Source organism: Adelges cooleyi, unplaced genomic scaffold, assembly GCF_023614345.1.
Source record: "Adelges cooleyi isolate 19-005CV unplaced genomic scaffold, UGA_ACOO_1.1 ACOO_flye_CR_arks_rails_tigmint_CR_PRNA_376, whole genome shotgun sequence".
NCBI lineage: Eukaryota > Metazoa > Arthropoda > Insecta > Hemiptera > Adelgidae > Adelges > Adelges cooleyi.
The window spans coordinates 700,935-719,161 of record NW_026096053.1 but is presented as its reverse complement, the minus strand read 5'-3'; the positions used below and the strand labels follow the sequence as shown (position 1 = coordinate 719,161).

The window sequence follows — 18,227 nt, the reverse complement described above, 5'->3', positions numbered from 1 at the left end:
ATTGGACAAAAAATAAAATTAATGGGGACAAGTCGGTGCATGTTGACTACACGTTACGTAAACCAAAACATATCAGTCACGCTGAATCAACAAATTATCCTACAAAATGATTTAGCCAAATACCTGGGAATGCACCTTGGCCAATGGCCTATTTGTAAACATCATATTGTACGCCAGAAAAAGTTGCAAAGAAAAGAAAAAAACCCCAAACTTTATTGGCCAATAGACGATGCGCTGAACAAGTGGCGTAGCTACCGTGGATGCAGAAGGGTGAGCTGCCCCCGGGCGCATTCTATTTTAGGGCGGTTTTGCACGGTCTACTATAAAAGTAAAAAGTTACATGTAACACAGAGCGAAAAAAAATGTCTTGCACCTGGACGCTTTAGTCTCTAGTTACGCCATTGTCTCTGAACTAGACCTAACAAGCAAACATCTTTTGTGCAGATAAATCGCTGAACCGCTTTGAATCTATGGTGTACAACTATGGGTTTATATTAGTAAGTCCAATATCGAGACCACGTAACGTTGACAAAACATCGTCCTTCGTTCTATTATCAAAGCATATCGGTATGATAGGAATCATAGTCAATCTTATTACACGATTTATTATTATTATCTTAAATCTTGGTAATAAGTAACATTAAGTTATAACAAAAGTTGTGTCACCACAAATATTTACTAATTACCGTATTAAAATTGGTTTATCTAAAGTGACTGCACCATAAAGAGGAGTAACTTGTCGAACAAAGTTGTTGACTGAACGGCTTCTCTACAACGCTCAATGATCCAGTTCGGTCATGGTGCTGCCAACATTTTGCTTTCGTCTCTCTCGCGCGACACCCTGTCAAGCTTATTTAAATTTAGTATTGATCGCCTTTCGTTCAATTATATAGTGTACATAATATAGTTTGACCTATAAAAACAGCAGTTGGTTAATGTTTCAGCGCCACAAGTTATTACTTACTGGTCAAGCTTCGAAGTCAGAAGAGCCTCCGCCATTGTATGTCACTAATAATTTTAGTCGACCAATAAGGTATTTAACAAGTATTCATCTACAGAGAATATCATACTGTCAAAAGTAAGTAGGCAATTACACTTAAATTGTAAATTGTACCAGATTGAACGTCGTAAGATGGCGAGTGGCTTTGGGAACATAAAAACAAACTCACCAGAATCTCTTTTCTTTTTGTGCTTAAAGTATTTAGCCGGCAATTTAGACGTTCTGTGTCAAAAAACCCGCGAAGGGTACGCGCTGCGTGAAAATGTTGCTGTGCCCAGTGTTTTTTGGAAATTGATTATCGAAACCTGTCAAAAGAACGGCATGGATATTAATGACTCTTTTGCAAACATATTCAAAAACGACACAAAAACCAAATTTAAATCGTTAAGCCTGCGTAATTCTAGCATCAGCATAAACGGTCTCGAATTGTTTTTGCGTCATAATTTGTACGAGCTAACATTAATAGACTGTGACAGTCTATCGTACGAGATGTTTAATATACTATTTGATTATGCTCACAACCTAGAGATGTTGAACATAGATGCTGGTATAATAACCACTAAGCACTCGGAAAACAGTTCAAAACGATTGTGTCGTATAGTTCAAAATATCAATCTAAAAGCGCCAAACCTTAAACATCTGGTTTTAAGAAAACTTGTTATTTCACCTTACTTTTCTCTGGACAACACAAAATTAAATCATGAGTTCAGAGTGCTGATGATGAAACTTGAAATATTAGATTTTTCATACAGTTTGGGAATTGATTGTTTTTATTACAACATGTGTAATCCTACTAATTTGCATACATTAATTCTATTTAATGCACAGAATTTGGAAAAAAATGATACTATTCTTCATATTTGTACATTGAAGACATTAGTGTAAGTAGAACACCAATATTTAAATTCATGTAGATATTAATCAATTATGGAATTCCAAGTGTTTTAGATATTTCACAAAGTAATTATTCTCCGAATCGTGGTATATTCAAAGATGAAAATAAAACACTAGAACATATTGTAAAAAGTCTTCCTGAACTCATGTCATTAGATATATCCGGTACAAACTTGGCTGGAAAAGGTAATTTTTAAATTTAAATAATTTAATATTATTTTCACATATTATCTTTATAATAAATGAACATTTATTTGGGACTGATTATAGACTATAGTCCATATCATTATTAAAATAGTCTTAAAGTCAAAATAAAAATCATTCAATTTAATGTAAAACATTTTTTGATATAAAGTATTTACGCAAATATTATGTAGGTAATACAAGACATTTTTTTTTGTTACAGTATATTGTGTAAAATAAGTATTTTAAAATTCAATATGATTACAGGTATTGCAGAAAATCCAGTTCATGAATCGTTGAATGGAACTCATGGAAAACTATATGATATTCCTGGCTTACGAACGCGAGCTAACAAGCCATTCGAATTTCTAGGCCTTTATCATACAATGTATAATGCTTGTCGTCGACAATTAATTCCAGCAAAAACTGTATTATAAAATAAAACATTAGTTTTGTTTTCCTACATTTCCCTCCATAAATTATGATTTATTACTATTTTAGATAAGCGGTAATGCTAACGAAGAACAATTATTAATAGCAGCTGGTTTGTATATGGATAGACCAAGTCAAATTAAAAACATTCTTTATGATGTCAAATGTTTAGTAAAGGAACAACAGTGGACAAAAATTGATGAAGTTTTGGATATCGTTCTAGAAGTTTTCACAAGATATACAAATAAAAAATCAATTCAAATGTTGTGCATGTAAGTAAAAAACTTTTATTTTAACATTCATTTTTTTAGACATGGAATTAATTTAAATTGAATTTTTTTCTAGTATTACAATTAACGACATTGTGGTATTCTATAAAAACTCTTTACTTTTAAATAACATACATGTACAAAATAAAATCATTAGAGCATTGTTAACGGGAATAAATTGTTATAACTACAGTAATGATTTGATTCGCCAAGGAACTATGACTTTTCTTCTATCATTGGGATTAGGTTAGTATAATTAATAAGATAGAAGCATGGATTAGATACAATTTGTATAACCTTTTTAATATAATATTATCGACTATAATTTATCTTTTATTTTGATTCCTTAAAATTTTGCCTCTTTCCACCTTCATCAACTACAACCAGGCCTACAAAGAACATTTTTTTATTTTTCATTTGTTTCTTATCTGTTAACAAAGCTATTCACCACTATCGTTTTTCTTTTTTGCACAACTTGTTAACTTCACTTCTAAATTTGTACACCAATAATAATAGTGTGTGTATGTGTGTTCGTGTGTGAGATGTATGAGTCTAACAGTTACTGCACAAATCACAATCATACATTTTACCAACATTTATCACTTTTTTCTGAATGCAGTTACATGGAATTTATACAATAAGCAGAAAAATGAACTAAAAAATTGTAGAGTCATTAAGGTATCAATTAAAGTAATTTATTTACTCCAGTGTTCAAATTAAAAGGGTTACAGAGGATAGGTTAGGTTCTAAATCAATATTTTTGACACAATACTATTTGACATTGAAATCACTTCTGTTTTACAATATTAATAAGAAATCCAAGAGAAAGTACAAAAGCTATTGAGTCTAATTTTAGCAAACTGTCATCACAGATCTCAGAAATACAAAACATAATATATTGTGTTAAAAACTATTATTATCAAGTACTATTTTTTAAACTCCTAATATTATATATTTAACTCTTAATTGGCATACAACTTATTTACAAGATGCATATACTACGTTGTTACTTGTTTTTTAATAGTAATTTAATCGTTAGTATATCATTATCTAATTTTAAAAGTTTCAACAACTAACTTGCATTGAAGAATGATAAGGAAGTATAAAACTTCTTTTTACATATTTTATCTCGCTTAAAAACAACCTCTGCTTAAAAAAAAAAAAGTATGTTATTTCTGTCTCAATTTTAACAAATTAATAACTTTTTTTTATCTAGCACATAATGGCAATAATATAAAACAGACTGGAACAAGATATGTATGATGACGCTCTTAAAGTAGTGTGGTCTATACTGTTGAATATAATGGATGAAGTACTGATCAATTGTAAAAGGTTTCTTGATAGAAATGTCATTAAGGTCTTCTTTAGATGCTTAAGGATTTGTTTAATAACTAATTTAGTGACAAAGTAAATTATAATATTCTTCTACTTTTGTAGGCCATTGAAGGCACAATTTGTATTTTTATCTTCTTCTTTATCTTCCCCCTACACTCCCAACTACATGGGGTCGGCCAAATTTGTATTTTTATCTAATTTAAAAATTCATATATTTTTATGCTCAATAAAAAGTTGAACTAACATTGAAGTTGGTTTATAAATTATGCAAGATTTACTCAATGATAATGATAGTATGACCAATCAGCCTGGTATAATATACCGCTAGCTCAAAGAATCATTAATCTATGTCTCATATACAATATAAACTGATGTAGATAAATCTGCTAAGTGAAATCGGTAAGAACTTTTTTCCTTACTCATATTTTGGATAATAAGAGATTTGTATCTCTTTATTTATTTTTTACTTTGATTCCTTAAAATTTTACTTCTTTCAAGCTTATACAACCAAGTCTACCAACAACATATTTTCTTTCCTTTATTTTTGTCTATTTATACCACTATCTGTGAACTTTTTGCACATTCTTGTAAACTTCTCTTTTAGTTGTAACTGATAATTAATTTTCAGTATTTTAAGCATCAATAGTCCTTAAAATTTGTGCAATGATTGGAGTGTTCACAAATAAAGAAAGCATTCAATTTTAAATGTGTTTCTTCGTAACACTGATATTGTTATTAACTATTTCATTTTGATTAATGATTATGTAAGATTTTCTTTAGCATATAATTCTTGTAAATTTATTTTTAAATCATGTTTCAACTTTTAGTAATTGAGTTTTATAAGTATGTACTCATATAAATATTAAAAATAATTAAAACGTATAGTCATTACTATTAACTCAAAAATGTATAAGTTACATATATAGTTGTGTATTTATAGTAATATTATATTAGTGCTATATAGTCTATATGTGTAGTACGTTTTACCTATCTTTATACTTTTACTTATCTATTACTTACAACGTGTGAGTCATGTAATGGTGAATAGAATTGAACATAGTACTACTATTTGTGTAATGTTTGAAAAATATTTTATGTACCCATATAATTTTTTAACTTATAATATTTAGAAAAAAATTATTCAAATAATGTTTGTGTTATAATTTCCTGTTAAAACTATACCTCTTATTAAAACTATAACTATGATGTAATTATATTCTGGTAATATTAATAATGTTGTAACAATTATTATTAAATATTTCTGTTTTTCGTAGTGTAATATATTATACAAGTTTACTTTAATATAATAAATGTTAACAATAGAAATTGCGGTGTGAGGTAGAACCGTAAACCTTATACTAGCTTTAACCTATTATACTATGTTATGGATAGAACTAGTCTAGTAGTGTAGGCAACTACTATTTAGTGTATAGCTGTTAAAATGATATTACTATCTAGTTATAATATTATACATTGTTATTAAAATTAAAACTGTGGATTTAACACATTAATTATTTATCATAGTGTGAGCAATAACATGTATATGTTGATTTAAATTTTAAACTAATAGTTTGCATGGTTCAAAAGTAATACAATTATGTATTATACATTAAAAACTATATAAATTTACCCAACTACATATTTATATTACATAAATGATAAAATAAATAAATAGAATAATATGTATGGATATATCTTATTTATTAATTTTACATTTTAATGAGTCGGTGAATTATATTGTAACAAAATTTTTAATTAAGTATTTACCTAATTATTATACAACATAGAATTTAAAATTAATTAAAAAATAATAATTATTACTCAGAATATTACATTTCTTACGCATAGAATACTTACAGTTGTACTTAAAAGAATATTACAGTGTTATCATTAAATAAAATTTAACTGTTACGTACATACAAAACTGCAAATATTTATTTATGCATGTTATAAGTTCACTATCGCAAATCAAAACCTTTAATTCCTATTTCATTACCAGGTTATCTTGCCACCTAAGACTCTTACAACGCTAAGAAGAATGATTTATGTTAATGCTAAAAAATTAAATTATATTTTGTAATTAAAGATTTATTGTGTTGTTTAAATTTCGTTTTATCAATCTATTATCATATATAATACCCTAAAATTTAGCTTTATACATCTTGATTCAGTTTTAAGAGGAAAAAACAATGAAGTATGTATACTTGCTTCATCCCATTAGAGACATTAACAATGAACTATTTTATATTAAAACTATCGTATATCACCCTATTTACTAAACAAGTTGCATTAAAAAAATTGTATATGGATGCATTATACAGCGTAGAGTCTATAAATAGTATAAAATGTAATATTACCTATACTATATTATCACTGATAACTGATAAGTTCATGTTCTATAACCTATTTTTTAATTTAAACGGTTAAGTACTGGTTATCTAATGTCAAACAAAAATAATAATTGTAATTGGTTTGAGATAATTAGCTACCTAATTATACATACAACGAAAAGTCCATGACGTGTTATTATATTGACAGCATATATTTTTAACAATAATGATTACCTAGGTAAAAATCTACCTAAGTTGTAAGTACTCACACTAGTAAGTGAATTTTATTTTTGATAGGTTTTTACTTTTCAATATTGCATTCTGTATGCATGTGCCTACTTACACATATATTGTATAATATTTATTCGCATATTGTACTTGTTTTTAAACAATAAAATACAAATTGGATTATCATGGACCACTCTTTTTTTAGGAAGTTTTAACCTTGCACTAGTAATAGATGATGGTCATGTAATAAAAAAAGAAACCCAGTTTAGGTATATTAATATAGGAAGGGTTTTAATAATTAATAATTAAAACTTTATAAACTAAAAACATTTGTATTCAATTTGAACGAAGCCAATAATGAAACGTTTATAGCGTATAAAAAATAATTATTGTCATATTTAATCGCAGGCGTTTAATTTATTAGAAGTATTCAAAATTTATGACATTTTTTAAGTATGTATGACATGAAGTATGTCGTAGACGTTAGAATAATTGTAAATGCTATGATTAAATATGGGTAAAAAAAAATATGGTAAGATTAGGTAAAAATTTTAATTTTTGAAATTAGTGTTTTAAGAAGTGAAATAATTCAGTTATTAGCCAAATGACAAACAGTACCGCGTGACGCGTTTATTTCAAATTTTCCCGCCATTGAACAAAATGACTAACGTAGTAGTCCGGCAATGTACGTGTTGTTTAAGCGGGGTTGGTTGTACAGTGCTACCTTGTCAGCGATATCGCAAACTATTTGATTGTATTTCATATTATAATGTCTACACATCAACATACTTACCTAATATTCTTCTTCAATTATAACTAAAATCAATGCTAGGTACAATCGTAAATTAGCCGTTTTAAGATATGTTTGACCATATAGCATAGATAGTCTATCGTATAATAATTACCAGTAATTTAATCGGTGGCAGTACTGTATACAGCTGATAGTTGGATGTTATAACTTAAATATAAAAATCAATAAAGTACGAGGTCGCAGGATGTGGTTAATGTCCAATGGTGTGTTACGTTTTCTCTCGTTTTGACCGTGAGTAGTGAAGATTCAAGATTTATATTACAAACAGTCACTGTTCAGTGTTGTAGCAGCGGTTCGCGACCGTCGAAGACATACAACAGGGCATTCAACCTAACCATATTTACGTGAAAAACGGGCAATACGTCGAAACGGCAATATTTGTAGTAAGATAATTAGAGGCGTACATACTGTTGAAAAGTACGAGATAAATTTTTTTTAGAACGGATCTTATTTTAAAATAATAATAACAATGAAACAGTTTCCGACTACTCTGTTTAGTTTGTGTTTAGAGTCTTTAGCCTCTAATTTGAACATCTTGGGTACTTACAGTAGCGAAGGATATACTCTGCACAAGGGGTTGTTTTTGCATAGATTTATTTGTGAAGAATTTTTAAAGGCCTACCAGGACAGCGGCAAAGATATTAATGACTCCGTGGCACATCTTTTCAAAGATGTTACTAAAACCTCCCTTAAATCGGTAAACATACATGATTCTAGCATCACTGGCGCCGGCCTTAAGTATTTTTTGCGTCACAATTTGTATGAACTAAATTTGAAAAACTGTACAAATTTTGATTCCAAGATGTTTGCACGTATATTTAAATACTCCAAAAACTTACAGTCGCTAGTTATTGGTCCGCGCGTCCACATAACTGGCCCATTACCTTCTTACAATTTAATATTCAGAAAGTTGTCAAAAGTAGTTAGTTTAGGCGGCAACAGACCGCCGAGCCTCAAGCTCTTGGCTCTAAAAGGGATGAAAAAAAAGGACACAAGCAACGTAACTTGGTTTTTTAGGTGCAACGACTTATCACAACTTAATACACTAGATTTTTCGTATTCTAAAATCGTAATTTGTCTTCAGTACACAAAACAGCTACCCAACTTGCATACATTAATTCTGTTCGAAGTACCAACACGTAGTATGGAACAAAATAAAACTGTTCTTCATGTTTGTGAATTGAAGTCCTTGGTGTAAGTAAAACGTAAATAATTTTACAACATTTGCTCTTTTAGCTATAAATTAATTGTGGACTTTCAGTGTTTTAGACTTATCAAGATGTTCGTCTACTCAAGAACAAAGGTTTAAGAATATGTTTAGGGACGAATATACGTTAGCACTCATCGTAAAAAGCCTTCCTAATCTTATGTCATTAGATATATCCGGTACAAATTTAGCTGGAAGAGGTAATTTTGAATTTTTATATTATATTATTCCATTATACACGATCCATCTTTCATTCCGTTTTACCAGATCAATTCAACTCAACAATTAATTATGTGCAAGAAGGATCGTCACATATATTTATGCTTGCTTTTTACAGTTAATTCAGTTTTGTTTCTTTTTTTCTCCGGTTATTGTTATTCGTTATATAATTTATACAAACAAAAATCTAATTATATTTTTTCGTTTTACGGATGAACATTGAAACATGGCTATGTTTTTGGGCTGTAACGAGGTGTAAACATACCCCGTAGTTCCGTAGACTAAGCGAGGAAAATACGATTTTTGACGATTTCTATGACGCAAAAACTTGTCCCGAAATTCCGAAAACTCGTAAAAATGATGTACCTACTAGTTGCCTGAGAAATAATCTTCGAAACGCCTCCGCTGACCTATATTTGTTATCTTAACATTTTGGTTTAAAAAGAACTAGTTGTCTTCCGTGTCAGGTAGTCAATATTTTTAATCCGAGTTACATCCCAAGGATATTCGATTTTCGAATTCCTTTTAGTGATCTTTATTACCTTTTACTCCGATAAAAAATATTGACACACTGGCATGGAAAGCCACTATATAGTAGTTTATGACCGTAAAAGTTGCGATAAGAAAGGGAGGCAAATCGTATGCGCCCACAAAATGTATGACACAAATTAATTTTGTTCATAAAGTCCAAAAACATAGCTAAGTTAAAAGTTATATTGTCAAAATGTTTATAGTAATAGCTTAACAATGATATTTTACCAAGAGTAGTCAATGTGTGGTTTGTTCATCGTCAAATATGAATAAGTATATAGTCTGCAGAGCCAAACCAAGTCAGCCAACGTGATGAATACAAATTTATATTATTGAATTTAACGAAAACTATGTTTTTCTTGCTCTTTATAATTTTAATAAATATAATATTTCAGATGATTAGTTTTAAGTTAAGTTCGGATGGCTATGAAATTGCATTTTACTTATATTAATCTAATTCAAAACCTAACCTTGATACATAGAGAATAATTCTGTTTTTATTTAATTTAAATACATAGCTTTAGAAATCTATACATTTTAAAAATTATAGGAAAACTAATACGATTAGTTTTGAAATTTTTTTATAACAGACAAATGCCCAAAACCCAGGTTGCCAATATTTTTACAAACATTTTTTGATTGTTGTGAGAGTGCAAAATCAGAGTTATTTTCTTCGAATCATCCTTATTCATGTTGTAAAATATTTTTTTTTTATTTAGTTAAATTTTTATACTTATTTCAAAATTCCAACAGTTTTTTACTGTTTTTAATTATTTTTTGTTTTTATCCGAATGCCTTTTTATTAAAATGGCTTCGTCCGTTGGTTCCTGTTTAAGTAGAGCATATAATAATGCAATACACTTTTCGTAGCTTAATTTACTTATATATATTAAAATACAATATTGTTATAGGTCCTGCAAATAGTCAAGATCTAGGTGAATCCTCGAATGGATTTTCGAATGGAAAGCAGTGTGACATCCCCGGTTTAGAATCTCGAGTTGAAAATCCATTGGAATATCTTGGCCTTTATCATACAATGTATGACGCTTGTAATCGGGAACATATTCCAGCAAAAACTGTAAAAATTTAAATTATTTTTGTCCATAATCTAACGTGATTTCAATTAATCTCTATTTGATATGTTTATAGATAAGTGGAAATGCTAACGAAGAACAATTGATCACTGCATTTAATTCATTTATGCACGATAAACCTGAACTGCTAGCAGAAGTTCTTAATGATATAACAAATTTTATTGAACAAAACAGGTTTACACAACTCGAGAAGGCAGTTCACATGGTTATAGATGCAATCACAACAAATATAGACAGTGATGAAGTCCAAAAATCAGGAATGTTAGTAGTCAAAATAGCTTTTTTTTGTGCGAGTTGTTAAATAATTATAATTTATTTATTCTAGTTCCGCCCTTTTCCGACTCATGTATAAATTTGAATTAACTTCGCTTGATATACCTGCCAGAAGACAACTCTACCACGTACTGGAAACTGGAATAGGCTTAAACATTTACGATGACGATGTAAATTATAAGCTAGAAGAAATTGTAGCTGCTCTAAACTTAGAATAATCCGATAAAATGCTTATTAAGCTTAATTCTTAGTACCCAATTTAAAATAATTTATATTTAATAGATTTTAAGTCAGGATCAACATTATTTAAATATATTATTAAAATTAAACCTGTCTATAATGGAATCATTAAAAACGGAAAGAAATACTCCTTAATATGCAGTTATTATTCAGTGTATTAACATGATATAATAACTATAAGTAGTAGTAAGTACTCATACTTATATGGAAAATAATTTGTACAGAAAGTATTATCTAAGTATATTTAAGATTTGTTATCTTCCGTATTTTTAGCACTAATAGTCGTAAAATGTCGCGTTGTGTTCAGATTGTTCACTTATAAAGAAAGCGTTCAATTTTGAATGCGTTTCTGCATGACACTGATATTATTATATTATTTTTCCTATTAAATAATCAATTGCTGTATAATATTAGAAGTTACATTTTGAAGTTTTCACTCGACGACAAAACTCTTTTAATGTATTAATTCAAAATAACCTAAGTTAATGATATAGATAATAATTAATTATTTAATTTATATTAAAGTATATAAGATTATAATGTGTCAATAATTGAGTTTTTTTTTATAAGTGAATACTTATAAAAAAAAACTAATTCATACTTGAATAAAAAAAAAAAATAGTTATTATAATTAATAGCATAGTATATAAGTTATTTATAGAGTGTGTAATTGTATTAGTGTTCTAAACTCTATGTGTGACAAGTATTACCTGTGTTTACTTATAGTTTTGATTTCCATAATTACTAATGATGGTTTAGAATTACGGAAATCAATTTACTATAGCTATTTACTATAGCAATTGCTTATAGTTGTTAAAATATATACCTAGTTCACATGCTTCGAAAATATTAATACAATTAATAATCCACTTTATTATATTAGTATAATTTTTCTTACACAATACGTGTTGTATACTTAAAGAACGAAATATTTTTACCCGACTATATTCACATAATTAATTTATCTTATATAAAAATAAAGATATTACCATTATTAAATACAATTATTTAATTAGTAATGTAGTTCAAAATAATTAACAATTTAATTTTAATACCTTATGATAATTATAAAACAAAATTATAGTTAATTTTTGTAAATTAACATTATATTATAATTAAACTACCTATTATATAATCTATATATATATAGTACTTATTATTATATAATATAGTTAATAATAAAAAAAACAGTATTATTACTTTTACCTTTAATAGAATAGTTTTTCTGATCTTTGGTATAAATAATTTACTATTTAGATACTTGGCTTATTATAATGCTATTAATGTACGTGTGTATTGTGTTATTTTCTTCTATATTAACTTCCATATTTCCATGTTAACCATTTTTTAAAAAATCTACACATTTGTAAGTGTTCATATAGATTGAAAATGTGTAGTCTTATAAAATTAATATATGGTTACATTTAACTCTTACTTGAGTGTATTTTATTGCTATCACTTTTTCCAAATAATCCTTGTGCCACTATAGCACCTAACAATTAAAAATTTCAAATAAAAGTTGGACTTACTAAGTCTTAGTCTAAATGATGAAAAGACTTTGAAAAGTACCTACTGTAGTAATAAAAAGAAAAGGGGTAAGCAGGATAAAGGGTTTGAAATAATATGCCTAAGATGGTGATAGGTGCAATTAAAATATCCTAATTCCTTTCGTTTCTATTATTACAATAATTATGTTGTGCTTATTAGAATTCCACGTACCTTGTAGTTGTCGTGTCCAACGACGATCTTTTGGAGTAGCAGCTTTGTATTTTAAGTCGATTTACCACTTAGATGTTTTAAAAGAGACACTGAATCTACTCTGAATCAGTCATCCTTTTTAGTCGCTGAATGTAATGACAAAATTTATATACCTTGGTTTGAGATAAACTCAGTACACATGTATGTGTAATATTTTAATGTGTTATAATGTGTATGTGATACCTTGATTAAATAACCACTTATGTGTAAATATTTCGGTTAACGGATATCCTCGTCACAACAATTTTAATTTTATGTCGAGGACTACTCGTAACTCGTCTATAATAAATTATTCAAACTTTGAACCCACACATAGCTTTGGATTATAGTAAATCTTTCATCACTTCGTTCCGGGAGGACCGCCTGAATAAGTTTATTATAGACACCTTATTATAATTATTTAACTAACACATAATATTCAACAGTACTCAGTGTGCTTCAGAGTTGCCCCAATTGACTTCCCATGAAGACACAACACAGTAACTCGAATTGAACTATTAAAGAGAATCAGACTTCAATTGATCTTAAGTATCCAACTGTATATAGTACGCTCTTGGACTGCCTCTCAGTTATCCAAGAAACCGTAACATATACGAGTATAACTCTAATTGGACTATTAAGACGAACTAAGCTTCGATTGTCCCAATTATTCAACTGTATCGGTGCGCGTTTGATGTTGTCATAATATACCCAAAAAGGGTTCACGCTTAAATAGCTCGTATCGAACTTTTTGATTATAGAAACTAAAAATATATTATTTAAAAAAAAAGAAATAATTGAATACAGTTTTTTAACTTGTGCAGACAAAATATTAATATGTATGCTGAGTTAAACCAAAACAGAGAGAGCACTAGTAGAATGTTTAGTTGTAGATACTTGCCCCAAAGATTTGAGTTGCAAGCATAACAACTGAAAGACTGGGCTTAGGAAATTGTCGTCGGACCAAACGCGTTCCCACTGACCAATAGGCCATCAAGGGTGTCAACGCTCAGTCGACGACTATTTCGAATGAGTGGCTATAGAGAACTGGTTGAAGTGGCTGACTGTCTTGTTATAATAGGTTATAAAAGGGAGAGCTAGGCGCTTTTGTCCAGCGTTCGTAGGTGGAACTATTTTGTACGTCACTTTGTGCCCTTCTGATTGGCTGACCCGCAGTATATACATATATACATGTTTTGTTTTATTTTATAAAATTTGCATAATACATGTCATATGTGGTGCAGGTATTATTGTTTGCGTACAATATCAATGAGTCATATACATTTAATAATTATATGCATGAATACTATTGAGTTCATACAATCCTACTATGTAGTTAATATAAATATATTACAATACTCTTATTTATAAAGATAAAATTGATAGTTTTAAAATCATAAATTAAACTATTTATAAAATTATAAATATTTTAGCCGACAATTTAAAAATTCACCCCTTTCTCTTTTCTATCGAAAAAAATATATTATTTTTAACTTGAAATCACGGTGCATTAACGTTAAAAATGTGTATGAATTATTATTTAGATATTCTGCTATCAATCAATACACCAAAAACATCATAAACCTATTCCCTTATAAAGGGTAGACAATTTTTCTTTATTTAATTTTTTTAGGGCTTAAGGTCTGAAAATTAGAGAAGGTAGTTCTAGAATGGCCTATACGTATACAATTTTAAAAAATCTGTAATAAAACTTTTTTCTTTATTAAGGAAAAACCAAAAACACAAGGAGAAAATTACTCTTTTACTGTAGTTAGCTCATAGGTTCCTACGTGTGAGTAAATCAACAGTCAACAGGTAAAAAAAAAATATTATTTTGTAATTTACGGTATATGGCTAAAAACAGGAATGAACTGTTATAAGCAGATGATCAACCCTAATCGTATCCACCCTAGTACTAAAAAAATAATTTTAAGCACATTTTTCGCAATAATGTTGTATGTATCTACAGATACGCATCGAAGCGTTTCAATATGTAAAAAAATCTTTACGCTATCTTAACTACAACAACCAACAACAAGTGGTACAATTCGTAGTACAGAAAGATTTGTTGTTACAAAACTTCCAAAAACGCATAATTTATGCTTCACCTACAACGGAAAGGCATTCCAATCGCCAATTATCACTAGGTTTGTATCTATTATACTTTGATTGGCTTTTATAGACATTTTATTAAATGGACCGCGCATAAAAACAAAGTTATGTTACCAAGATTTATATTTTCGAATGGGACATAGAGCGGTCAATTGTATTATCAAGTCTAAAGAACTTCAGGAGAAGAAGGCTGTCCATAATCATAGTCGAAAGTGTCAAAATATTGTTTTTTTAATAGACTGAATAGGTATCTACTAATAATGAACATGTTGTTTTTTTTTTGAGGAGGGGGGAGTTCGCTCTATCGTTTATTTTCTTTCCTTTGTTAATAAAGTGATTTTGAAACAGGTTAAAGTAAAAGAAATATACTCCGTTTTTGCTTGAATTCTGACTGCGATATCAGAATTAATGATTGTATTTCTTTAATGAATAAAATAAAATAAAATGACTCCGTTTTTTATTTTGTAAGTTGCTTACAAATTTTAAGGAAATTATAAGGCTAGATTCGGATATTCGGACTTGAAAGCATACGGAGGAATCGTTAAACAATTCAGTCGAAGCTGAATCACCCCATCAATTTAAACATCATCATCATCATATACAGCTTAAGGGACCATTAAGGTCCAACGCTGCCGCCACAAACTTATTCCATTCTTCTCTATTGTACGCCATGTCTATTTGAGCCATTTCTTGAATTACTCTTAGATCCTTCACGACTGAGTTCCTCAGTATCTTGTTCTGGGCCTGCCCAGAGGTCTTTTACCTCTCATTTCGGCCATCTGCCCTCCATACATGTCCTAACTATTCAAGTATTTTGCTTCTCGTATATGAAAGAATAATTGGTCTTCCGTATAGCTCTTGTAATTCGTTATTATGTCTTCTTTCAAATTGTTCTGTTTTTCTGTTATAAAGAGGGTCATACATTTTTCTTAATATTTTTTTCTTAAAAGTAATTAGGCTCTGGTGGTTTCCCTTGGTAGTTGACCATGTCTCACACCCATATGTTAAGATCGGTCTAAGGTAACTGATGTATAGGATTTTCTTTGATTCATAATATAGATTTTTTTATTTAAGTAAGTTTAATAAACTAAAATAGCACATGTTAGCATTTGTTAACCTATTTTTTATTGCATCATGCATAATATTTGCACTGTCTATGTTTACTCCGAGGTACGTGAATTGATTAACTTTTTCGAAAGTAAGATTATCTACCTTTAGATCTGAGTTATCTGCCTCTGTTTGCGATATACACATATATTTGGTTTTCTGTTGGTTCACCTCTAGTCCCATCCTTTTGCTCGACTTCAGCAATTTTCGAGTGGTTTGTATAACATCATCTCTTGAGTTTCCCATTATGACTATGTCATCAGCATATGCCAGTAGTATTGTTTTCCATAGTTCTTTCCTGCTTATTGAATCGTATGCTTGTTTAAAATCTACAAATACCAAGTGCAGATCTTTTTTATATTCATAACAACATATAAACAGATCATCGGAAAGCTATTTGAATAGTTTTTAGTTTTTACCTTATAGATCATAAAACATAATATAGTATTTGACAAAAAAATAGATTATATCTATTTAAAAAAAAACTTCAGAAAAATAGTATCATAGAACAATATGTTTACTGGTTATCTCCTACAAACCACTTCAGTTGAACTAATTAGTATTTAGAAGGCGCGGCGTGGACTCGTTAATTAGGCAAGGGATTAAAAACGTTTTGTAAACTGCCGGCTGATACACCTATATCTTAGTTACACTAGTCGAAAACTGTGAGGTCTCTGTATATTACTAACAATAGTGTCGTGGGTGACATCATTACAATTTACAATATATTATATTAGTATATATCAATTAAAATGTGATGTCTTAGATAGTACTGCTCGCGTTATTAGATCAAAACTAAGAGTTGCCGAGTACAATAAACAGTACACTTTAAAAAACAATAAGAAAAATTGCAGTGGGGGTGGTCTGTACAGTGTACTACAACTAACAGTAAGATTTCAAGCAAAATAGGTCATTCGACTATTTGAGTATCGAATGGAAAAATGTAGAGAAAAGTAATGTAAAGAAAAATGTATACGCCGACCAATCATCAGAGCGCATTAGCGGGTTGACCGCTCTCTTATTATGTAGGCTACCCAGACAAATGGCATTAAGAGGATGCTACGGGCTACCCAGTACCCATCCATTAATTAAGGAGTAAAGTATAGACAATTATACGCAAAATTTAGAGCTTAAACAATATAGAGTATACTTATGTAGTTATACAGTAATGAGAATTAATTATTGGTTGTTAATTTTTTGTCAGACTATCACAGTCATTTCTATAAACAAAATTACAATTAATTTCCATCAAAATTGATTTACGCGAATCAAAACCAAACTCGTCGTTTAAAGTGCAACAGTGCATAACTCAGATTTTGAATGTTTACATGAGAAGCAAAAAACACATTTTTATCAATTACAGTGTAACCATTAATATGACAGACATTTTCTGTCTTACTTAAATTGTTGGCAACAGCTCACTTTATCAATGTTGACAATAAACCCATTTTATCAAATTTTGAGATAATATGCAGTATGCACTGTTGCATTTTAAACGACGCAATGTGTCTTGGAATTGTAAAATCACCAAATTTTCACAGTAGCTAGAAGAAAACATTATCTGTCCTTAAGCGTTTTTTAATTTTCTATACTCAATGCACACATTTTTAATAATTTATTCAAAAAATCTAAATTTTTAACATTTACAGAAAAAAGAAATTTGATCTATCAAAAATAGCCACGCTTAAGCACAGATATATAAATATATAATATTATTCTCCTCTATTTTGCTATGCAATTTGGGTAATTCTAGTACCTACTACAGACAAGTCAGTAGTCACCTTTAAAAATTGAAACTTTGCTGGCATTACATTCATTTTGACGTACTGCATATCTTTAAACATGTATTTTCTTTTTCTTAGATTTAAAAAAGGTGATTTTTTGCTGTACCATTCGTATGTGATAACTGATAACAACGAACTATTGTTATCAAAGTTAATTTCTTAACATTTCATAGTTTCACATTTTATATTCACTCTGAGTGATCCCGTTTGTGATTGAGTTTAAATTGAAATTTTGAGTAATTTAATTTATCATATTGAGTACGACTTACACAAATGCATACTGGAGAGTTGGCATTTGACCATTTAAATTACAAATATTCCCGGCATGAATATTGATAACTGTATCCGGGCTGAGCGGTTTGTGGCCCGTTCATTCGGTGCTCTCTTGACGGCTACACTGTCACCGTCATTGATAATAGGTCAGCTGATAAATTGTTATTG

At 29.3% G+C, this 18,227-nt stretch overlaps 1 protein-coding gene across 5 annotated transcripts; it reads left to right on the top strand.

Annotated features, from left to right (window-relative positions):
• Positions 1 to 674: 674 nt before the first annotated feature.
• Positions 675 to 11,245, top strand: LOC126840520 (protein zer-1 homolog). Of its 5 annotated transcripts, XM_050576327.1 has the most exons (7): positions 675 to 1,078; positions 1,199 to 1,881; positions 1,941 to 2,080; positions 2,345 to 2,505; positions 2,579 to 2,781; positions 2,855 to 3,024; positions 3,995 to 4,547. In XM_050576327.1, the coding sequence occupies exons 2-7, from the start codon at positions 1,322 to 1,324 to the stop codon at positions 4,039 to 4,041; spliced, it is 1,281 nt and encodes a 426-aa protein (XP_050432284.1). In that variant the 5' UTR covers positions 675 to 1,078; positions 1,199 to 1,321; the 3' UTR covers positions 4,042 to 4,547. The 5 variants fall into 5 exon arrangements, with proteins under 5 accessions (XP_050432284.1, XP_050432281.1, XP_050432282.1 ...); XM_050576324.1 differs by having other exon boundaries at positions 675 to 1,881; XM_050576325.1 differs by lacking the exons at positions 2,579 to 2,781; positions 2,855 to 3,024; positions 3,995 to 4,547 and adding exons at positions 10,589 to 10,794; positions 10,859 to 11,245 and having other exon boundaries at positions 675 to 1,881.
• Positions 11,246 to 18,227: the final 6,982 nt, after the last annotated feature.

Bases quoted from the DNA above. Each gene is read 5' to 3' on its own strand.
- LOC126840520 (XM_050576324.1), top strand. From the start codon at position 1,133: ATGGCGAGTGGCTTTGGGAACATAAAAACAAACTCACCAGAATCTCTT. The intron at 1,882-1,940 runs GTAAGTAGAACA...TGGAATTCCAAG, and splicing joins TGTACATTGAAGACATTAGT to TGTTTTAGATATTTCACAAA. The intron at 2,782-2,854 runs GTAAGTAAAAAA...ATTTTTTTCTAG, and splicing joins TCAATTCAAATGTTGTGCAT to TATTACAATTAACGACATTG.